This window comes from Diabrotica virgifera, chromosome 9 (assembly GCF_917563875.1).
Source record: "Diabrotica virgifera virgifera chromosome 9, PGI_DIABVI_V3a".
NCBI classification, from domain to species: domain Eukaryota; kingdom Metazoa; phylum Arthropoda; class Insecta; order Coleoptera; family Chrysomelidae; genus Diabrotica; species Diabrotica virgifera.
In genome coordinates, this window is record NC_065451.1 from 61,023,776 (window position 1) to 61,049,049 (window position 25,274).

A 25,274-nucleotide genomic window follows, 5' to 3' on the forward strand; every position below is an offset into this window, starting at 1 on the left:
TATTACGTAAGTATCTATACATTTTAACGTTTATTTAAAAACACTCTGTATTTTGCAGAATGGTAAAAAACAGTAAATTTTTATTCTGATTTAACAATGTTTACATTAATAATTTGACTTATATTTGACAGTTGACAGTTATATTGTACCTACTTGCTAGTTTTGGTTCTAATAAATTTTGTTGGTTAGTTACATAAATAAATTAAGTAAAAATGATAAAATGACTTGTTATTTGAGGAAGGTGGAAAAACCATATGTATAACATGGGAGTAAAGTGCCTTTTCCTCCCTTGAATGATTACTGCCCTCCGCTACGCGTCGGGCAGTAAACTTCATTCTCGGGAGGAAAAGAAGCACTTTCCTCCCTTGTTATACAAATAGCTATTGTTTATAACACTACTGTTTAAACAATTTTTAACATTTTTTCTTGCTAAAAACTTTGTTAAAAACTTTGACTTTTCTTATAAAATATTGGTTAATTTCAGATCTTAGTGTTGTTAATTAACGTAACAGTGATTTTTTAAAAAAAAAAGGGGCTATCTCAGACCCCAAGGGTCGTACGACCTAAAATTTTTTTTACAAGTTGTGTATTTTAACCAGCTTTCCGTATTTTTTATTGCCATTTAATTTGATCTAATTTCTACGAAATTATTGTAATTGTTTTTAAGCTTAAAAACTGCTATTTATTAACAAATAATTTTGTGTACGTATATGTAATTTTTTTTTACTTTTTTTTTCATACGCTGTTAGTATACATCTTAACGAAGGAAATGTGCCCCGGATTATTGAGATACATTCAACCATATTAACTGGACCAGCCTCAGAAATTAGCTCGTTTTTCAAAAAAATTTATAAACAAATTCAATTTTGCGAAAACTATTTAAGGTGATACAGTAGCGATCAACAGGTAGCCAAAACGCGTTCCAAGATTGCGGCTGTAATTTTGAATATTTTTTCGAGATATTTGGCACACGTATTCGTAATATAATAAAGAATGGCGGTACAGAGCCGAATTTGAAAAATATAGTAATATGTGGAAATTACTCTGTAATTAAATACAATATTAAAAAAACGAGCCTGTACCGCCATTAAGAAGAACAAAAAAATACACTTTCTTCAAATAAACTTTTTTATCCGATGCCTAGATTTTGTGTCATTTTGGAACTACTAATGAAATAAAAAATTTTAGTAGTTCCAAAATGACACAAAATCTAGGCATCGGATAAAAAAGTTTATTTGAAGAAAGTGTATTTTTTTGTTCTTCTTAATGGCGGTACAGGCTCGTTTTTTTAATATTGTATTTAATTACAGAGTAATTTCCACATATTAATATATTTTTCAAATTAGGCTCTGTACCGCCATTCTTTATTATATTACGAATACGTGTACCAAATATCTCGAAAAAATATTCAAAATTACAGCCGCAATCTTGGAACGCGTTTTCGCTACCTGTTGATCGCTACTGTTTCCTCTTAACAGATCTGGACCATTTCTTGCACACCATTCAAACACCATAATGCCCTTAATTTTAGTTATATTAAAACATATTCTAATAAACAATAAAATTGTTATTAACAATATTCAAAAACAGTGATTTTGTCTTCCGTTTTGCAATAACTTTTTTGTTTATTAATCGATTTTCATTTAGCGTATCTCATTCGATGTATCTTTTTCTTCTGAAAAAGTTATCTGTGGACGTCAAATTTCTAAATAAACAAGTTTTTAAGTTATGAGCAAAAAACTAAGTTTGACGGTTTGATTGTTTATTTAAAAAATGTTCCACTAAAAAATTGATGAATCCCAAGATGGTAGTCTTTTTGTAATATCTCATACTACACATTTCAACTGTCAAACCTCGTCTTTTCCGTTATGTCTAGAAAAAACCTAACTTGATTGGCCTATAAAGAGTTTTACCGTTTTATTTAAGAGGTTTATTCCTCTGTAGTTTTGTGGGCAAGTTTTTTTGTCATTTTTTAAATATGGGGATTGTGATGCTCTTACGGCATTCCTCTGGTGTTTCTGTTTCGTTTAAGTTTTTGTTGAACAGATTACTTGCAAGTTCAGATATTTTAAAAATTCAGTGGGTATATACCATCTTTTCCAGGTGATTTTCTGTTTTTTATCTTCTTGATCTTTGCTTCTACCTCTTAGTCATTGATTGTAGCACTTATATCTGTTTCGTATTCGTTTATATTCAGCGTTTCTTCAGCATCATATAGCTCTTTAAAATTCTGTTGCCATGTCTCTATAGGTGCTCCCTTGGTCTGCACGAACTCGTTAATTGGTTTTTTCCTGTTCCGAAGCATTTTCCATACCTTCTTTTGGGTACCATATAGGTCGTAGTTCATGTCGCTAGTGAATTTAGTCCAGTGTTCTCTTTTCATTGATTTTATTCTTGCATTTACTTTGTTTCTTACTTGGACATATTCTGCGAGAGCTTCTTCCGATTGTGTGCTTTTATATCTCAGGTAGCATATGTGTCACATATTATGTGCATAAATAATATAATATTTATTCACAGTGGCCAGCAACCAAAGATTATCAAAATTTTTTTCAACAGATGTGAAATAAACATAATAATTATTAATTCTTTATAATTGTAAGATTCTTAGACATTTTATAAAAGACAGTGAACTTTTCCACGGGAAGTACTTGACGTATGCACAATGACGTCTGCGAATGTGGGAACGCAACACGGAATGGTTATATGTAAGTACCGTCACGCGTACATAATAGAGAGAAAGAAACCACCTAACTACATCACCAAGTTCAACATAGAATCCCTACAAGACGAAAGTACTAAGGATCTCTACCAAAAAAGACTTGAGGAAAAGATCAATCTTAGCCCTATTGAAATCACAGACAATATAAACGAAGCATGGGAAAAAATAAAAAATCATATAACTAGTAGTGCAAAAGAATCCATTGGAGAAAGAACAATTGACTTAAACAGCGGCAGAAACCAAAAACCATGGTTCACACAGGAAGTCAAAGATTTAGCAAAAGAGAAGAAAGATGCATACGTAAGATATATTAACAATAGGACCCCAGAAGAATATCAAAGATATAAATCAGAAAGAAATAGAACAACTAACAGAATCAAAGATCTAAAACAAATATATTGGGAAAAATTCTCAAATGACATGGAACATGATTTACGAGGAGGTCAAAAGAAGGTATGGAACATGTTGAGGAACAGGAAGAAGCCGGTTACCGAAGAATTACAAATTAACGCAATAAAACCAGAAGAATGTGTAACTCATTTCGAGAATCTATACAAAGACGATAACGACGATAATAATGAAGTACAAAGAAATGACCTACAAAACATTCACCAAGAAGAAACAGAGAATGACAACATCACCCAAGAAGAAGTAAACGAAGCAATCAAAAGATCAAAAAATAGAAAATCACCAGGTCCGGATAATATACCAAATGAATTAATTAAATACGGAGGTACAAAAATAATAGAAGAGATAACAACATTATTCAAAAAAATTGTAAACAACATGGCAGTACCAGAGGAATGGAGAGAGAGTATAACAATACCCATCTACAAGAAAGGCGTAAAGACAGATCCTACGAACTACCGAGGAATTACACTACTCAATTCTACATCAAAACTATTGACAAAAATTCTATCCCAAAAAATATATAAGAAAGCCGCTGTATCGGAAGAACAACAGGGTTTTCGCCCAAACAGATCTACAATAGACGCTATTTCCATAATGCGACAATTAGTTGAGAAATCAATAGAATTCGACAAGCCCATGTTCACATGCTTTGTAGATCTGAAACAAGCATTCGACAGAGTACGATTAAAGGACGTGCTTACTATCCTTGAAAAGAAAAACATAGGTCAGAGGTATAGACACATAATCAAAGAGCTCAATAGATCCAACAAAACACGAATTAAAACCACACACGGGCTCACGGAAGAAATCAAAATCAATGCAGGCATTAGACAAGGGGACAGCCTCAGTCCATGCCTATTTAATTTAATAATGGATGAAGTTATAGGTAGTGTTAACATAATGAATCAGGGATACAAAATGGGTAACCGAACCATGAGAATACTTTGCTACGCAGATGATGCAATCTTAATAGCCGAAAACGAAGATGACTTACAACGCCTACTACAAAAATTCAAAATAACCGCCGAAAAGTATAACCTGACACTATCCAAAGAGAAAACCCAATCGATGGTAATATCCAGGAACCCAATTAGATGTAAGTTAGTAGTGGACGACCATATAATCGAACAGGTAATGGATTGCAGATACTTAGGTGTGGAAATATCTAGCGACAGGCATCTGTGGCCAGAATGAAAACAGCAGGCAATGAAAGCAGCGAGAATATCTGGTTTCCTGAGGGATATAATCTGGCGGAATAAATATATGAGCACCGAAAGCAAAGTCCGCATTTATAAGACATGTGTTAGACCCGTACTGACATACGCAGCTGAGACAAGGGCCGAGACAACAAAAACCAAACAGATAATGAGAACAACAGAGATGAAAACCCTAAGATCCATAAGAGGTATCACACTCAGAGATAGAGTACGAAACGAAGACACATTGAGAGAGCTAGGCGTCCAGGACGTAGTGAGATGGACAAGAGCGCGACGACTCATGTGGAGGGACCACGTAGATCGGATGGACCCTGAACGTATGGCGCATTGGGCGAAAACACAGAAGCCCAACACCAAGCGACCCATAGGAAGACCCAAAAAACGATGGTACGAGAGTTGGAGCTCCGGATCGCAGCAAAGACTGTAACAGAAGAAACAGGACATAGTCCTATTACAAGAAGAAGAAGAAGAAGAAAGACAGTGAACTTTCTATAAGTCTGAGTCTTTTTGCAGTCTGATTTTGCAGTCTGTTCTAAGTAGGTAATGGAGCCTAGTGATGGAGCCAATAGTGCCTATGAACTCTACGAACCTTGCGGTACTCATAGAAATCAACCATATGCTCATCGTTGGAACTCAGCATAGTAACACCACGGCACTGATCGAATAAATAAACACAAATCATCCAGAACCAGTCGCTCTGGTTGTGAAACTGTATATAGACAGTTTCGAACGTCGGACTACGAAAAATTCCCATAAAGTTTGTCGGACAGAACTTCCAGTTGATTTTTTACCCTTTGATTAAACTCTCATGCAAAAATCAGACTGGTGTTTATCACCAACATAATCATGTCTGTCATTTGACAGGTTCTACGTGTCGGACTGGTTAAAATGCATAACATTTTTGTCGCACAAACATTTTTTCATATACATATACCTATGTATTATATAACGTTGGCTACTTAAAAACAGCCTGCTACTTTTCACAATCATAAATGTTAGGATGACACGTTTATCACGTTTCACAATTAAAGATTCCCCTGTTCCGGTGTTCTCATACGTCAAAGTTGTTATTTAAAGTATCAACACAGTGGATATCTTACTGGGAAATTAGAAAATAAGTAAAACGCCATGTGCTCTTTTGTAGAGTTCAGAAAACCATGCTTTTGTTCATAACCTCTCATAAACCTAATACATGGCATATGACATAAGTCATCTTCATAGAACATTATTTTTAAACTAAATATTACCAACACCCCCACTAGTTCAAAATACAATATAACCTTAAGAAACCAAACAAACAATATTCAAACAATTCATAAATTTATAATGTTTAGCACTATGCAAAGCTTTAGTTAATAAGTCTGCTGGCATATCAGCTGTTTCTAAATATCTCAGTTCAATTTCTTTTCCGGATATCGTATCCCTAACAAAATGATAACGCACGTCTATGTGTTTCGACCTTTTATGAAATACACTATTCAGAGAAAGCTTTTGAGCTCCTTGATTATTATTGTACACAATGAGACCACATCCAAATGAGTTATATCTAAGCCTAAATTAACCGATAGTGCTATCAATAACCTAAAAGTGGAATGCCTCACTACTGGAGAAAAAGTTTCCTGAAAATCAATACCATATTGTTGTGTAAAACCCTTGGCCACTAGTCTAGCTCTATATCTAGTCTTACCTTCACTGTCAGTCTTTATTTTGAAAACCCATTTACAGTCTACCACACTGCCTGTTTCTGGAATGTCAGTCATTTCCCAAGCATCATTTTCATTGAAGGATTGCATCTTCTAACATTGCTTGCTTCCAATTATTCCCATCTGGTCTTTCCACAGCTTGTTGGACAGTAATCGGATCATTTTCTAGATTATTTTCTGTGCATAGATATGTCACATAATCAGAAAAATCTTTAGGTTTTCGAATACGCTGAGGTCTGTCTCTATCCTCCACTGGCATATTCTGCCCCTGCACATCTTCTTCAGGTTCATATTCGCTAACATCACTTGATTCATTTACAGAAGAACTATCAGGTGTAGCGAAGGTTTCTGTGTCAGTTTCTTGCTCTAGTAACTCTGGGTTTTCTGGAAAGTTTTCATTTTCCCCCGCTGAAACTGATACTTCCACATCTTCTGCAGAATTTTCACTTATAGTATTACCAATTTTATCCTCAAATATAATTACATCTCTGCTAGTAGTGATTACGTTTGTTTCTGGGTCAAACAGCCTAAAACCCTTAACGTTCTCTGAATAACCAATAAAAATCGGTTTCTTAGACTTCTTGTCCCATTTCAGTCGCTTTTCTTTAGCAACATGGACCATTGCATGACTTCCAAAAACTCTAAAATGGCTAATATCAGGTTTTTTATTATACCACATTTCATAAGGAGTTTTGCTATCTGATCCTGAAACAGTAGAACGATTTCTAATGTATACAGCTGTATTAACGGCTTCTGCCCAAAATTTTTTTCCAATTGAGCATCAAATATCATACACTTTGCCTTTTCTACAATGGAACGGTTTAATCGTTCAGACATACCGTTTTGTTCTGGGGTATAAGGGTTTGTTTTCTGATGTACAATACCATGACTTTCTAAAAAACTGTCAAATTGTTTGTTCACAAACTCACCCCCGTTATCTGATCTAAATGTTTTAATCTTTAGGTCAAGTTGTGTTTCAACTAACACTTTGAATTTTTTAAACGCTTCGAAAACTTGATCTTTTGATTTTAAAAAATAAACAAATGACATTCGTGTATAGTCATCAATTAAAATAAAAAAATACTTAGAGCCTCCAATTGACCTAGTTTCCATGGGGCCACATAAGTCTCCATGAATAACTTCAAGTGGCTTTTCTGCTCTTGTACCTATGTTTTTAAAAGACATACGAGTCTGTTTACCTTCACAACAAGTAATGCAATTAGATTTACTTAGCTTTGTAACATCTGAGTAACTGAGTCCTAAAACAGAACCATTTTTCATTTTATCCATGTCCAAACTAATAATATGGCCAAGTCTACGGTGCCATATTTCAGAAGAGACATTAAAATTACATTGTTCAGAATACTGTACATTAGCTACATTAAGTTTATACACACCATTACAAAGTTCAGCAACAGCAATTAGACTATTATTAGCATTAAAAATTTTTCACAACATAGGTTCAAATACTACCTTATTTCCATTTTTAAGCAACTGACTAACTGACAAAAGATTTGTCGACAATTGTGGTACACAGAGAACGTTTTTTACAGTAACATCAAAAACATCTTTATTTACAATAGTTTTTAAAAGTACGTTACCTGTAGCTACTACTGGAACCATCGTTTTATTAGCTACCATAATTTCTTAACAAAAAAAAGTACAAGTGTACATACCTTGTTTAACAAATTTCTATCAGCTACTAAATGCGAACTAGCTCCTGAATCTATATACCAATCTGTTTTCTGAAAGTTCGTACTCAAAAATACAACACTAAAGGCATTTTCCTTTTTGTTTTGAGATTTTTCTTTTGCTAACAAAGGACATTTGTTTTTAAAATGGCCCAACTGTTTACATCCGAAGCACCTAACTTCACGAGTTCGTTCTTCTTTTTCAACTCGATCACTTTCACCAAAATTGTTGCGCACTGTCGAATTTGACTGATTTCGATTTGGCTTATTTCTGTGACGGGTAAAAAATGCACCACGTTTATTATCACTATCACTTTCCATATCAATGAGTTTTGTTTTAATACTATCAGTGGTAATTTTAAGAGAAGAATTTTCGATTGCAAGTACCATGGGTGTAAATTTCTCAGATAAGCCCGCAAGCATTAAGGAACCCACCAGTTCATCATCGATCCCAAATCCGGTACCTCGTAACCTCTGGCTTGTTTCTACAATCTGATTAACATAAGAAACCATTGTATCACAATTTTCTAAACGAATAGAAATCAAATTGCGTAACAAACTTATGCGTCGTGTAATGCCAGAATCGTCAAACATTGACTTCAATTTATCCCATAACGATTTTGCAGTCTTCGCCTCCTTTATATGTATATAAAGAGATGGATCTATGGTTAAGATAAGTTTTGCTTTAGTTTTCTGATCTTCACTCTTCGTGGCTTCGTCAGTTCCTGGTTCACTTTCGACACCTTCAGCAAGTCCTTCTAAGATGAGAAAATTCTGAGCAGCGAATGCCCAATCGTCATAATTAATACGACCTTTTAACTTCGGCACGTTCATCAAATAATTAGACGCCATTATCTCTACAACAAAATCTGCACTTACTTGTACTACTATAAATTTTCTAATAATCAACCCTGGATATAACACGAATCAAACTGGACCATAACCTGTTGTTTAAAGTATCAACACAGTGGATATCTTACAGGAAAATTAGAAAATAAGTAAAACGCCATGTGCTCTTTTGTAGAGTTCAGAAAACCATGCTTTATTGTTCATAACCTCTCATAAACCTAATACATGGCATATGACATAAGTCATCTTCAACATTATTTTTGAACTAAATATTACCAACAAAAGTTTGTCCGACTCGACACCGTTAATCTGTGGACAAATTTTCAGCTTGCTTTTAATAATATTTTAAAAGGTAAAGTTTTCAATCCTAATAGCAACATTAATAATATTGAAAACTATTAAAAATATTACTAAAATATTTTTAAATTGAAAACTTATTGGTCCATTTCCCTGGTGACACCTCCAATGCTTCTACAATATGCAAGCCAGATGGATGCTGCAGTGAAGACAAAAGGGAAGGAATTCTACACTATGCAATTCACAACCCCCGTCTGCAGCTTGGTAAAGTTCCAACGGAAAATAGACCTAGTTACTCTATAGGAGTAATACTAATAACAATAAAAATGTCTTCACTGCAGAATCCATCTGGCTTGCATATTGTAGAAGCCTTGGAGGTATTCCGGTAGTCTGGTTGACGGAATTAATAAAAATAAGTGTAACAACGAACAGTAATATATTTATTTATTTTGGGTAAACAAGCGGTGTTTTGTTTATATCTCGAAAGAGGGTTGTTTGTTAGCGCTAGCGAGGGTGTGTCTTTTTCGTTTGAATGCTGTATAGTGACTGCCAGACCACAACACTCTATTCTGTCATGATGCTTGCGGTGTTACACTATCTAGAAAAGGCAATAAATTACTAACATCTGCTTTTTAAAAGATGAGAACCTTTTTGTATTTTAAGCAGTTGACATAAAGATTGTGGCAATCTGAGATCGTAATCCATTAGTGTTTCCTTAAAAAAAACATTAATTTTATACAATCTGTATAGGTTCATTTTGGTTTCTCGAAATCAACGGCCCTTGTGGCATATGGCTTGTATATTACACGTGAGTTTTAAATGACTAATGTTGTTTCGTTTTGAGAAAAGTTATTAAAAATTAAGAAAATAAAATTAGCAAAAATAGTAATTAAAGCGTATCGCTATAGAGGTGTCACCAGGGAAATGGACCAATAAGTTTTCAATTTAAAAATCTTTTAGTAATATTTTTAATATTTTTCAATATTATTAATGTTGCTATTAGGATTGAAAACTTTACCTTTCGATTGCCAGATGACGCCAGTCACCTAATCCACACGTCAGTTGGAATGTGGGGATAAGCTTTCATGGTTGGTCACTTCGAGTATGGAGTAGCAGGCCTACGCCTCTCCGAAAATGACTCCAATAAGATTCGAAAATCGTCGGTTCAGAGTGCTGGACTGCGCTTCGTATTCTAAGTGAAAAATAAGATTGTTTTGCCTTCGCATTGCAACTGAATAAAAATGGTGTATATTTTTATTTTTAATAATATTTTATTTGGTACGCGGGATCCAGGACTATATAATAATACAAAAATGGTCTAATTGTTTCATCGAAAGATGTAATAGGAACGGTAATCAATTTCTTTATGGATTTTTTGAACTGTCTTCTGCAAGATAAAGTCAAAATAGAATTATGCATTTTGAAACTACGAAGCTGCTTAAGATTTAATCTTATATTTTTTGTTTAATAAATTCGATGTCCAAACTATTGAAAAATATTCCCAAAAAACGCTAAAATTCGTTTTTTTGATTTTTTATTGTTTCTTTACATTTTACGCTTAAGGGCATAGGCGCAAAATGTCGCCTGTCAAAATGTTAAATGTGTTGTAAATGTATTAATTTTTTTCGAATCCTGAGAAAACTAATAATTATTTTTGAAAAATTTAAACGCTGAATGAAATATTGCAATATTACCGAGGGCCAGAAGTCTCTGAAAACTTCTGTAATGTTTATTTTAATAAGTCACAAATTAAAAAAAAAAAGAGAAAATTTAGAGTGATTTTTAATTTCAAATATCTCATTCAATCGAAACGTATTTGTTATTCTAAGGGACTTTAGACCCTCGGTAAAAATGTAATCTTTCATTCTGCGTTTAAATTTTTCAAAAATATTTATTAGTTTTCTCAGGATTCGAAACAAATGAATACATTTAAAACACATTGAACATTTTGACCGGCGACATTTTGCTCCTATACCATTAACATAAAGTAAGTATTTTACGAAACAATCACAAAAATAACTTTCGTCTTAAAATAACCGTCTTCAATAAACCGTAAATTTCGTCTTCAATTTATAAAAAAGTGATTTTGAAGCGAAAAATAATTTTTTTATAATTTGTTTAAACGTTGCGTTGTTTCGGTTTTTTAATAATAATAAGAATAATAAATCTTTTTACTGCCTTCATTGATTACAAGAAGGCCTTTGATTCAGTGCCGCATGAATGGCTTATAGATATATTGAGAATATATAAAGTCGATGATAATATAGTGACCTTTTTAGAGCATATAATGACGGAGTGGAAGACTAGAATTCACCTTCAAATACCTGGTGAAAATAACATCGAAACTGAAAATATCGCAATCAGCCGGGGCCTGTTTCAAGGAGATTCGTTGAGTCCTCTGTGGTTCTGTCTAGCTATGAACCCACTATCTCAGCTATTGAACTCCACAGACGCAGGTTTTAGCATCAAAAATAACAACAATGTGGTGGCGAAGCTTAATCATTTATTGTATATGGATGATTTGAAATTAATGGCTTCCACTCGAAACCAACTCGATGAGATGCTAAAAACTGTAGAAACTTTTTCTAATGATATTAGCATGCACTTCGGACTAGACAAGTGCCGTATTTTAAATATAGTCAAAGGAAAAGTACAGCCCGGAGGATTCGATATGCAAAATGGCCAGAACATCGAGGCCATGGGTGAAAACGATATGTATAAATATCTTGGAGTAAAGCAAGCGCGGAGAATTGACCATAAACAAATGAAAACAGAGATAACTACTGAGTTTATGCGAAGGGTAAAACAGCTGCTACGCTCACACCTTAATAGTAGAAATTTGTTTAAGGCACTAAACACCTACGCATGTTCCGCGCTTAGCTATTCATTTGGCATTGTTAAGTGGACAAAAACGGACATAGAAAATCTTCAGCGAAAAGTAAGAACGCACCTCACAAAGGCACAAAAACACCATCCAAAAAGTGCAGTAGAAAGAACGACATTACCGCGGAATTTAGGAGGAAGAGGACTTATGGATATAGGTGAGCACACCGAGAGAACAATTTCTTTTCTCCTAAAACACCGATTTCTTTGAGCAATATTTCTTAAAAGTTAACATATCCTATTAACTTAAACATACCGGTTCACATATAAAGAAACGAGTTTTTTAAACACAACTCAATAATTTCTTACAGATAATTTCTTCAATACTAAGAAATGCATTAATGGTTACATTTAATTTTCTTATCCTAAAGTTTTTATTTCTTAAATTGAATACTACAAATATTTTGCAGTATAAGAAATATAATGTTAAGTTAATCCATATTTATATTTGTGAACAAGAAATTTTCTTGCAATCAAATAAATATTTTAAACCACAAGGAATAATTCTTCAGAAATACCCTCTGTAGTAACTGTGGTTATAAAATAAAAACTTCGTCATTAATGCCGAAATGTTACTTGCAAAGAGATTTTCTTCCACAAAAGAATTGCGCAGATTAACTATTTATGATTTAGTCGTCAGTGTTTGTCAAGATGGCGTGATATGTTCATGTTCATATAGATGGATGTTGGATTTATTGGTGTACTTTAAAAATTAACGGATATTTTGAAGGTACGTACATATATAGGTATTAAATAAAAGTAAATTGAGTAATTTGAGATGTAATAATAATATTGTTGCGTATCCGAATGGTTAAAAAAGAAACATAATAGTATCTTTATATGTTTTTAGGTATAATGATGGACGACTCTGAAATAAAGGAGCTTATTATTCTAACTGAGAAATATGCCACAATTTAAAGCTGGGACAGAATGATATAATATATAGCTTCAGAACAATATTAAGACAGGAGTTATTAACCAACTCGGGGCCTTCCAGAAATGGTAGAACTTCATACATGTAAGTACCTTTTTAAAAATGTGTATACTTATGTATCAACTATAATAGGTTTCTTGAATGTATCGTCTTCTATAAAAATATACAATACAACGCTATATCAAACATGGCGGGTGCAACGCTGAGGATTTTTTCTGTTAATTTATTTGAGATAAAGAAATCGGTTAGTCTAAAAGAAATATATGTTTATGGTTAAGAAATGTTATTGCCGAAAACCGTGAATTAGTTAATATGTATTAAATGACTTAGATGTAAACTAATAATACTTTCACGTAATAAAATTTCTTAATGATTAGGTATGCTGTCTCTTTTAGATTATAAAAATTAAGAAAATTACATATTATTATGTCTGCTTCAATGTTTTACATTGGTTGTATTTTCCCTCTTGTTTTAGCTAAACAATGTTTATTGTGTGACTTAATATTATACAGATAAATAATTAATATTTCATTAACAAAAAGAAAAAATAAACAAAGATGTGTAGGTTAAATAATGCCATGTTTGAACTAAATTTGATTGATTATTATTAGTATTAATAGTTCTTATGTGGGGCCGTGTATTTGTTTTTTTTTGTATTTCCTAAATTTGTCAAAATAAATATCTATATCTTTATAAAAAAATTTTTATTAAAGTAAGTTTACTCTTTCTTCATAACGATTTTGTTTTAGTCAATTGCTGATATATAAAGTGCTATTAACAAAAGAAGGAAAATTTGAGGATGTTGGATTTGCCTCTCCATCCTTTTATTGTTGTGTAGAAGCCAGTGGTTTGAGAGTGGAGAAAATATTTGTATGTAATAATAACGTTTTATATCTTGTTTTATTAATAAATAATGATTTTACCTCAACTCAATGATTTATTTCGCCGTATGTAATATCACTTTATTTTCAAGAAATATTAACTTAACTCTAAATATACGTTTATCTCTGCGAAATATATTTCTTAACATTAAATAAATTAATTATTAATAGTAAAATAATAATATTCCTTACTAAGAAATATTATTGCTCAGAAAGAATAGTTTTCTAATGTGTAGAAAATATATTTTTATGACTAATAAAATTAATTAACATCAAGTGTAATTTCTTTCTGATAAATGGGTTTTAAGTTTGCCAGAAAGTGATAGTTCAATCATGTTTAAGATATATTTCTTTGGCTATAGTAGAATTTATTTGAAATATTTTAGAAAATTATATCTTACATACAAAGATATATTTCTTAGGCAATATACCAAGTCGATCTTTCTTAAATATTAATAAAGTTTCTTTATGTCAAGAATTTTTTTCTCTCGGTGCAATTAGACAAACAAATTGCTAATTTAAGATCTTATTTTCAGATGCAGGCTGAAACATCTACTCTACATCGCGCTATCTGCGCAGTAGATGACACAACACCGATAAAACTGAGGGAAGCAGAAATGCGCATAAACCACCTTACTAAGGACGAAAAAGTGCGCGCCTGGATGGGTAAACCTCTGCACGGGCGACATCCCAATGAGGTCAGCCAAGATAATGTCGACAATATAGCGTCGAACTATTGGTTGACATCAGGAAAGATGTTCCCTGAAACGGAGGGTTCATTACTGGCCATTCAGGATCAGGTTATACCAACCAGAAATTACCTGAAATATATCATCAAAGACCCTCATGTTCAAAACGACAGATGCCGATATGGATGTCAAGCCCAAGAAACCATCCAACATCTTACAGGGGGCTGCCAGGCATTTGCTGCAACTGAGTACAAGGAACGGCATGACGCAGTGGGAAAAATCCTTCATCAGGAGATAGCTATCAAGCTGGGACTTCTTCAAACCGACCATCTTCCATATTATCAATACGTCCCTGAGAGCATGCTTGAGGATGGCAACTACAAGCTATACTGGGACCGCACTGTTCTCACAGACCAAACAGTGGCGCATAATAGACCAGATCTCGTATTAGTCAATAAATTAATGAGACAAACAACCCTCATTGATGTGGCGGTTCCTAACAACAATAATATACGTACTAAATTTACTGAAAAGATCGCCAAGTACAGAGATCTGGAAATTCAAATACGGAGACAATGGAGAATGCAAAGTACCCAGACGATACCGATTATTATGTCTACTACTGGAGTCATTCCGAAGACCCTCCTCGAAAGCATAAAGAAGCTGGGTCTTAATGAACATCTTTATAAGACCATGCAGAAAGCAGTACTACTCGCAACGGCCAGATGTGTACGAAAATTTTTGGGAGATACACCTGCATACCAAGTCACCTAGGGCTCGATAACACGGAAAGAGTCCCACCAAAGCTCAATCCTTTTGATACCGTAGGTATCTGGGATGAGTCAATTTTCCCTTAGAGGGAGTGTGAGCCGTATGGCTAAATCTGAACTCTTTATTACAGAGACAAAATAAAGAAGTACAAATACCAAATATAACAATATAGGAAAAAAAAAGAAATCTCTGTGAAAGGGACAAGAGAACAACATAGCACAACACGAATGCTGTGCCTGCTAATCAAAAGCTCTGGCCCTTTTTTAACAATTAAAGAACATTTTCTGCTGGCATATATAAATCAAATATATAACAGTTATATTACAGTAATTAAATTTAAATAATAGAAATAAAATAAAAAAGAAACAATACAGGTGATAGGACATGAAAAGTAATGTTTATAGGGTATTATGTGTTGACTCAAGAAGATGTAATTTCATTATTCTTTTGAATGAGTTAACAGGTAGTTTTTTCATTGATTCAGGGATACTATTATATAAGTTGTAAATATTATAAGAGTATGACTTACGGATAGTTGTTGTTTTGTACGTGGGTGGAGATATCAAACCTTTGGATCTGACATTAATATTGTGAACGTCTGTCCTGAACTTAATTCTGTCATATAGATATGGCGGACATTTTGTTACTATTATACGATGATAGAGACAAAGAGCATGGAGTTTTCGTCGGTTCGCCATATCAAGCCATTTAGCATCCTTAAGCTTATAGGAGACACTCTTATACTTCCTAATACCGTAAATAAATCTAAGGCATGACTTCTGCACTTTTTGTATTCTATTTATATCAAACTGGTTAAGACAAGGACCATACACGACATCTCCATAATTGAAATGTGATAAGACTAAAGACTCCGTTAGTAATATTTTATGCCTAGAGCTTAAAATATGTCGATGCTGAAATAATATTTTTAATGAACTGTATGCTTTTTGAATACAAGCCGACACATGTTTTTTAAATTTAAGATCAAAATCTAGGAATAAACCCAAGCTTTTGGACACATCAGTGCAATTAATTTTATTATTTTGCAACAAAATTTGAATATTTCTCCTAATACTGTCTTTGTTTTTACCGAAAACCATAGCGGATGATTTAATAGGATTTAATTTTAGTTGATGTTTTTTAGATTCAATTACGAGTTTAGATAAATCACTATTAAGCTTTTCTGAAGCACTTGCCAAATCAGTAGGAGAGAATGTATTATACACTTGAGTATCATCAGCATAACAATGAACACTAACATTATTTAAATTGGATGTTAAATTAGAAATATAAATACTAAAAAGAAGTGGCCCAAGGATAGATCCTTGCGGAACACCTCTAGATATATTTAATAAATCAGAAGCTCTACCGTTAGTTTCGACATATTGCTGCCGATTACTAAAATAACTTTTCAATAATTTAATCGTATCTAACGAAAATCCGACATAGTGTAAAATACCAAACAGTAATTTATGAGAAATAGTATCAAATGCCTTAGAAAAATCAAGAAGAATCAATACAGTACATTTATTTAGGTCTGTCCCTTTTAGAATATCATCCACAATATTTAACAAAGCAGTGCTACAGCTATAGCCACTGCGAAAGCCAGACTGGAAGGAAGTATTTTATATTTATCTAAGTGACTTTTGATTTGGAGGTACATAATTTTTTCTAAAACTTTTGATAGTACAGGTAACAGACTAATAGGTCTTAATTCACCAAGCTCTTTTACTTCCTTTATTTTAGGAATTGGTAGAACTCTAGCAATTTTCCAAGCATCGGGAAAAACATTATTTGCCAAACAAGTATTAATTATATCAGTTACATAACGAACAATGAATGGGCAACACATAAGTATCATATCAATAGTGAGTAAGTCAGAACCTGTAGATTTGGATTTTATTTCTAATAGTAATTGATAGACGAATATTTCCCCAACAGTCTCAAACTTAAACAAATGTGAAAAATTTTTTCTAACATTATTATTATAAAAGTATAAAAGATTTGGATCAAGTGGCATATGTGTTAGAGCATTAGACAAGAAATGAGAATTTATTTCATTGGGCCTATTCAAAAATTCTGGTAGGATATTGTTTTTCTTTGTACTGTTAATATTTAACTGATTAAATTTCTTCCACATTATTTTACTTAAATTACCCCCCAAAAAATTTACTTCTAAATAAGATTTCTTCTCATTGCGTAACATAATATTGGCTTGGTTCCTTAAAGTTTTATAATAATTCCAATGAGCTAAATTTTTAGTCCTTTTACAACGTGTAAATGCTTTATTTCTAAGTGTAATAATTAACTGAATATTGTCTGTGAGCCAAGGTGGCCGATTTTTCTGTATTTTAATTAATTTAGAAGGAGCTACAAAATCAAAAAGATCTGTTAAAATACTGTTAAAAAACAATACCTTTTCAGTAACATCAGGAATATTTAAAATATGAAAAAATGGTGAGTAAAGTAACAAATTTTGAAAATATTCAAGGTCAATATCTTTTAAATTTCTTCTGTATATCATTTGAATTTCAGATTTATTTACAAATTCCTTAAGAGAACAGTAAACAATAAAATGATCAGACTGTTCTTCTGGAATAACTATAGTATCTGCCTCTAATGTTGGAGTATTATCTGTAACCAAAATCAAGTCCAGTAAAGTAGATGTTGTTCTTGTGTCGCGAGTAGGTTTATTTATTAATTGTTTCAGATTAAATGAATCAATAGACTCACTAAAGAGAACCGTTTTTCTTTCACTAACATCCAACATGTCAATGTTGAAATCTCCACCCATATATACCAGAGAAATTAACAATTAAATGGCCTCTTTCGTGACATCCGTTGATACAGCTATCTAAGAACTGCTTTGGGTAAATTTAGTTACAACAATATCCAATATAAAAATTATGCAAAAGATTTACCGTACTTTTTAACTTATAAACAATATATAAACAATTAAAAATCGCTGTTTGATTTTAAATACAAAAGGTGGAGACCGGTATATATTATATATTATATGAAATAGTGACACAATTTTTCTGAAGAAGCATAGAAACATCTTTAAAATGAGAGTTTGCAAAGTTATTTTTGTTAATTTGTTGCTTAGTTATTGGGAAAACAGCTGCAAAAGTCGATTATTTGAAAATGATTAATAACTTTTCTGAAAATAAACATAACACTTTAATTTTGCGTCAGAGTAGGAACAATGTTACAAGCATTTTGTTATTAAAATTTCGAGAAGGTTCACTTAATAGTTATTGCAAAATTGCATTTGTTTTTCCCAAAAAGCTTTTATCTATTATACAACGTCATTATGCGTAAACTGTAGGTTTACATAAATTCTAAAGGCGCCAAATTAAAGAAAATAGATCATTTTATTAAACTGAATCATTTAGTGTTTAAAAAATGTATGCTAAACATTGTAAAATATTTTTGAGAAAGTGGTATGATTTTAAACTTATAAACAATTAGAATAACAATTAGAATAACTAGACGCATTAACCCTTTCGCTCACGGCGTACTACATAATAGTACGCCGACTTGAAGTGCACTTTTGTAATGCTAAATGAACGATTTATGCTGCGTGGTGCCATCTATAGCTTAATAGCATATTTACCCATTTAGTAAAATGGTAGCCAATAACGATGTCTGTAGTTCTAAAAGTTTTAGTACCAGTTGACACATTCGTGTCCTGAGAAACGGTTGCTTTCTTTATTTCCTAATTTTCGGATGACATTTTTTGCAGTAAAAAACGATTGAAAGGTAAGTTTTAATTTTTTGTTACAAGTTTATACTTTGTTTTATTTAATTAAATATTAATTCTTAACCAATACATATTTTTTTATCATAAACACAACGTATTTTTCAATGTACTACGGATAGTACATGGTGACATAAGGGATATTTAAGTTGTACTACTACTAGTACAATGTGATTCAAAGAAAAACCTCAGCTACTTACTTTTTTTAATTTTTTTGCAGATATATACTTTTAAAAATGAGTAAATATAAGAAAAATAAGCCATTGGGTGAAAAAGAACTGTATGAGTTGATAGAGGCTGGACTTTCTGATGTGGAAGAGTTTTGTGATGAAGAGACTGATGAGATATTGGCGTTCGAAGATCTCCAGAGAGACGACGGTGTTATCGGTAAGATCATCAACTAGTTATTTTTGCTTATCTGATAAGTTAATTTTAGGTAATGATAATGATACTAACAGTCAAGTAAATTATTTGGAAGCAGAATTTTCTGAAAGTGTCACTTTGCAAAGCTCAGCATCCCATGTTGTCAACAACGATGATACTACTTCTCAAGATTTACTAAAAAGCAAACTAGGGCGTAAACAGTTAATGGAGGAGTTTTTGAAGACACATGATTTAACGGAAAAAAGCAAAATAACGTGGCGAGAAGATGTAAAATACATAACGCCCACTACTATACAATGGGCACAAAAAACAGAAGCAAATCTTACACAGCTAAAATCACCAATAGATTATTTTTATAAATATTTTGATGACACCTTGTTTGATACTATGGTTATATACACAAATCTTTATCACCAGCAAAATAATACACGCTTTGAGAATACAAATATCAACGAAATAAAAAGATTTGTGGGCATTCATATTATTATGCGAAACCTAAGTTATCCTCGTATAAGACTTTATTGGGACAGCAAACTTTCTGTAAATGTTGTTAAAGATAATATGGCGTACAACAGATTTTCAAAATTACCAACCCATCTACATTTTACTGATGCCAATGAACCAAATGACACTGATAAATTTTGGAAAGTTAGAATTCTTTATGACAAAATACGACAAAGGTGTATGCAATTATCACTTGAAACAAAATTATGTATTGACGAACAAATTATTCCGTTCAAGGGACAGTTAAGCCATAAGCAATATATAAAAGGCAAGCCGTGTCCATGGGGTATAAAACTGTATGCCTTGTGTGGAAGTTCCGGTTTACTTTACGACTTCGTTTTATACCAAGGTCCTACTACAGAACTAAATTCCCTTCATCAACAAGTTTTTGGTCAAAGTGCAGCTGTCGTAATAAAACTTACTGAAAGAATAACCAATCCAAACCATCAACTTTATTTCTATTGCAGTGGCTTCAAAACAGGCATATTTATGCCTCCTGTACTGTCAGAGCAGAACGTTTTGCAAAACCTCCACTTTTACCAGATAATCTAATAGCTAAAAAAGAACGAGGATTTTCACAAGAAATCATTAGTAATGATGGACAAGTCATAATGACTAGATGGTTAGATAACAAATGTGTAACCATGGCCTCAAATTTTCAGTCAAAAGGAGAAGCAGATACTTGCAAGAGATGGAGCAAAACAGAAAAAAAGTATCTTATGGTGCCTTGACCAGAAGTTATAAAACATTACAATGCCAGTATGGGAGGCGTTGACAAATTAGATTTTTTGATTTCTATATATAGAACTTTCATAAGGTCTAAAAAGTGGACCCTAAGAATGTTTACACATGCTCTTGATTTGGCATGCTGTAACGCATGGCTGGAATATCGAGAAGAAGCAAAGTTCCTCAATATAGCCCAAAAAGATACTTTTGACCTATTTCATTTTCGTTTGTATATTGCAGAAGCGCTCATATATTGTGGACAAATGGGTAAGAAGCTTGGAAGACCATCTTCAACTGATAATTCACCCAGTTCATCTCCTCCACCTAGCAAAAAATGGTGTCAAGAATATGGACCTATCAGAGAAGTTCGACTAGATGGTATAGGACAGTGCTTCCCAAACTGTGCGCCGCGGCGCCCTGGGGCGCCGTGGCCCGACTACAGGGGCGCCGCGAAAGTTTTCTTCCAATATTAGCCTTCAAGTATTAAACATTAAACTAAAGTTGTTATGACAACTTTTTAACTTTTAAAATATACCTATATAAAAATGTTTCCCATGATAAACGAGTTCAGTTATTAGTAATTTTATTTGATGCCGACAATATATCCTCGATATTTTAAATTCCACGAAACAATTCTCTTAGGTACTACTCTAAATTGACATCGGACCGACAGGACATAAATCACTGCCGGTCGGCAAATACAATTGTCTTTTTGCACGTGCACATTTTAAAACTATGAATTTTTACTTATCTAAATTTTAGTTAGTTAAATTTGTAGTTTCATACTGTTCGCATCGTTTCATTTATCAGTGTGAATATAAACAGGGTTGTTTCACCTATTTGTGTACAAAAGTTGCTGTAAAAATGGAAAAGTTTTTGAATTTAAATAAACAAGGTGGTTCTAAAAATAAAGTGGATGCACCACAAACTAGTGGTAGAGTCGTGAAGAAACGAAAATACCATAAATATGATGACAGTTGTTTGGATTTTGGCTTTACATCAACAAACGTCAATGATGAAGAGAGACTACAATCTGTATTATGCCTGAAACTTTTGGCTCCACAATGCATGCTTCCAAGTAAGTTAAAACGCCACTTGGAAGCCAACCATCCAAACTTTGCTGACAAACCTCGTAGCTTTTTTACCAGGAAGTTAAATGATTTGAAGCAACAAAAAGGTAACTTTTCCAAGCATTTGTCGATACCTAAAAATGCTTTGCTGGCATCATACAAGGTTGCGTATAAAGTTGCAAAGTGTAAAAAGCCCCACACAATCGCAGAACAATTAATTCTACCGGCTGCTGTAGATTTGGTAAACATTATGATCGGAGAATCTGCGGGAAAACTTCTTTCAGCGGTGCCTTTATCTAACAACACCATCAGTCGCAGAATTCAGCGTATGGCGGAGGATCTTAATAATCAAATAATTGAAAAAATAAAAGAAAGTGAATTTGCGTTACAGTTGGATGAGGCAACAGATTCTAGTAAGGATGCACACTTGATTTGTTACATAAGGTTCTTGGATGATAATACCATTGTGGAAGATCTTCTGTTTTGTAAAAAAAAAACACTGCAAGTACAAAGGCGCAAGACTTGTTCGAGATCCTGAATACATTTGTGGTTGAAAACAATTTGGAGTGGACAAAGTGCGTTGGTGTTTGCACTGATGGTGGTCGTTCAATGTCTGGCCGTTATGGAGGATTACAGGCGCTTGTTCGAAACAAAGCTCCGGATTCAGTATGGACCCATTGCATCATTCATAGAGAAGCGCTTGCATCAAAGAATCTGAGTCCTTCACTAAATTTGGTCTTAGAACGTGTGGTAACTGTGGTAAATTATATAAAAACTAGGCCGGTGAAAGCAAGGTTTTTCAAAAAAATGTGTGAGGATATGGGTGCAGAACACATGTCTCTGTTATACTACTGCCACTCACGATGGCTCTCTCGTGGTAATGTTTTGTCTCGTACGTTCCAATTACGGCAAGAAATGTACATTTTTCTTGAAGAAGAAAAACACCAGTATGCCAAGTACTTTGTAGAAACGGATTTTTTGATTCAACTAGCATACTTATGTGATATCTTTGAAAAGTTAAATGCGTTGAATCTCTCCCTGCAAGGCCGCAACACGCACATTTTAAAATTGGCGGAGAAGATTTCAGCTTTCAGAAAAAAATTAGAAGTATGGAAGAAAAAAATTAATGATAATAATATCAATGATTGTTGTCCCTTGTTGCAGGAGTTTATTATCTCCAATGAAGTTAATATCTCTTGCAATATTAAATCTATTTTTGCGGATCACTTATCAGAGCTTATCAAATGGTTCGAATAATACTTTCAAGCTGATAATATCGGCCAGTTTGCATGGATTCAAGATCCATTTAGAGCGGAAGCTCCTTCTGAATTTACTTCTTTAGAAGAAGAAAATCTCATTGAGTTGGCTTGCGACAATACGTTGAAGACACAGTTTGGCTGCACGGAACTAACTGATTTTTGGATTTCAGTAAAAGATGAATATCCGCTGCTGAGTGGTAAAGCTCTGCGCATCTTAATTCCATTTGCAACATCCTATTTGTGCCAAGCTGGGTTTTCGGCGGTCGCTGTAATAAAAAGTAAATACCGTGCGAAAATTAACGTGGAACAAGAAATGAGGGTAGCTGTGTCCAGTTTGATTCCGAGATTTGAAAATTTGTGTAATGGACAAGAACAAGCTCATTTATCCCATTAATTACTGTAATTATTTTTTCAATAAATTGTTTGTGAATTTAAAGTATGTTTCATTATTATTAAATTAACCTAACCATATCAACTGCAACAGAAACCGTATTAACTACAGTTAAAGTTAGACGTTAAATCAATATTTTGACTCAGGGCGCCGCGGAAAAATTCTAGTTTATTAAGTGCGCCGCGAACTAAAAAACTTTGGGAACCACTGGTATAGGACACTTTCCTGACTTTGACGATAAACCTACACATTCCCAAACCAGGTGTAAATTGCCAAAATGTTCTGGAAAAACACACATTTTTTGCATTAAATGTAAAGTACATCTATGTATCCAAAAAAAAAACAAAATTGTTTTTTATTGTACCACTCAAAGTAATGTAAAAGAAATTATTTTAATACATTCAAATAAAACATGCTTAAATTATTTTTTTTACCTTTGGCTCACAGTGTACTATGGGTAGCACATGTGATATGTCAGCTGTCAACTAAGATATTTTATTTTTTTTTGCTACAATAAATCTTTAAAAAAATCAATTATTTCATAGTGCACATTAAAAAATTTTTATCTATAAAAACAAAAAGTCATGACTGAAAGGGTTAACATGTACGAAGTTAATATTTTTTATTTGACATGTTGGAATTTTTATACAAATTAAAAAAAAATAATGCCCTAAGTCCCTTAAGACCCGAGTTAACCATTTTTTTTTTCAAAAATTTACCGTGGCTTTGTTTATAAACATTAGGAAACTTAAAAAGTAACATTTAAAAGAAAAGTTCAAATATAAAAAAAAATCAAAACGATTCTTCTAAAAGTGAGCCGTCCATGATGCGCCAAAAATGCAAGGTTTAAAAGCAAAGAAATTATTCGATTTTACTGTCGAAAAATGAATTCACAACTACACATTTACAAAAGTCGCAATAACTCCGGTTCTAATCAACGAAAATTGATGTTCTTTTTTTTAATTTGGGGTGCCTCGGTGCATAGATTATAAAAATACGATCAGCTAATTTGTGATTTGTTTATTTAAGCCAGTATTTTGTTTAAACCATTTAAAATAAATATTTTTTGCCAAATTTGACACTTTTATTATTATTATTAGTATAAAAGTTAATGAAATGATAGGTAACATAAATATTTATGTACACACACCGGCAAAATTAGCCGAACACCTTAAAAGTGGGACATGTTTGATGTCTCGAATTTTCTAAAACGGTGGTCCGATTTGAGTGATTATTTTAGTATGTTATAGCCTTATTATTTAAGAATATCGTTGTGATAATATTGTTGCTAGACATGCAAATATCATTTTATACCGGGTGTACCAATCATACTGTGTTTTTTTCTTAAAGTTTTGAACACCCTGTGGAATATTCTAGCATATATAAAATCAGTGCCGGCGTTAGGGTATAAGGTGCCCGCCTGCAAAACTAGCGCAGGCGCCTTCCATCCCACATGCATACACACAGATACTCGTACAACCCCAGCCTCGGGAACATTATGTGTGTTCAAATGAGACCCACATGTCCGAAAATTAAACCGGTCACACTGCGTAACCTGACCCCGTATCTATCTGACCCCCCAAGCTGTACCACCACCCCTCCCCATCGCAGTACATAACAAATAAGGGTAAAAACATGCCGAAGATACATGGATAAGCGCGGTGTAGGTCGCGATCGCTGTCGCTACATGGATATCAAAACAAACCTTCATTTTCTTATGAGATCGCACTTACCAAGGATGTGTCACCCGTTTACCCTCGCGACATTGCATCGCGGTTTACAGCGATGTCGATGCTAAAACAGGATACGGAAAGTATCTTCGGTATGTTCTGCCCGTCATCGATGTAAACCTCGACCTACATCGCGCTCATCCATGTATCTTCGGCATGTTTTTACCCTTACCGAAGATACTTTCCGTATCCTATTTTGGCATCGACATCGCTGTAAACCGCGATGCAAGGTCGCGAGGGTGAACGGGTGATACATCTTTGGTATGTGTGATCTCATAAGAAAATGAAGGTTTAGCGACCGCGATCGCGACCTACACCGTGCTCATCCATGCATCTTGGGCATGCTTTTACCCTTAGGAGGTATACTGGAGACTATACTGAACGTTACCTTGAATGCACTGG

The 25,274-nt window shown here is 33.4% G+C and overlaps 1 protein-coding gene across 1 annotated transcript; it reads right to left on the reverse strand.

The window, feature by feature from the left end:
* Positions 1-7,278: 7,278 nt before the first annotated feature.
* LOC126890962 (uncharacterized) lies at positions 7,279-17,842 on the reverse strand. Its single transcript, XM_050660140.1, has 2 exons — positions 16,680-17,842; positions 7,279-7,312 (listed from the first exon to the last, which is right to left on the reverse strand). The coding sequence occupies exons 1-2, from the start codon at positions 17,840-17,842 to the stop codon at positions 7,279-7,281; spliced, it is 1,197 nt and encodes a 398-aa protein (XP_050516097.1).
* Positions 17,843-25,274: the final 7,432 nt, after the last annotated feature.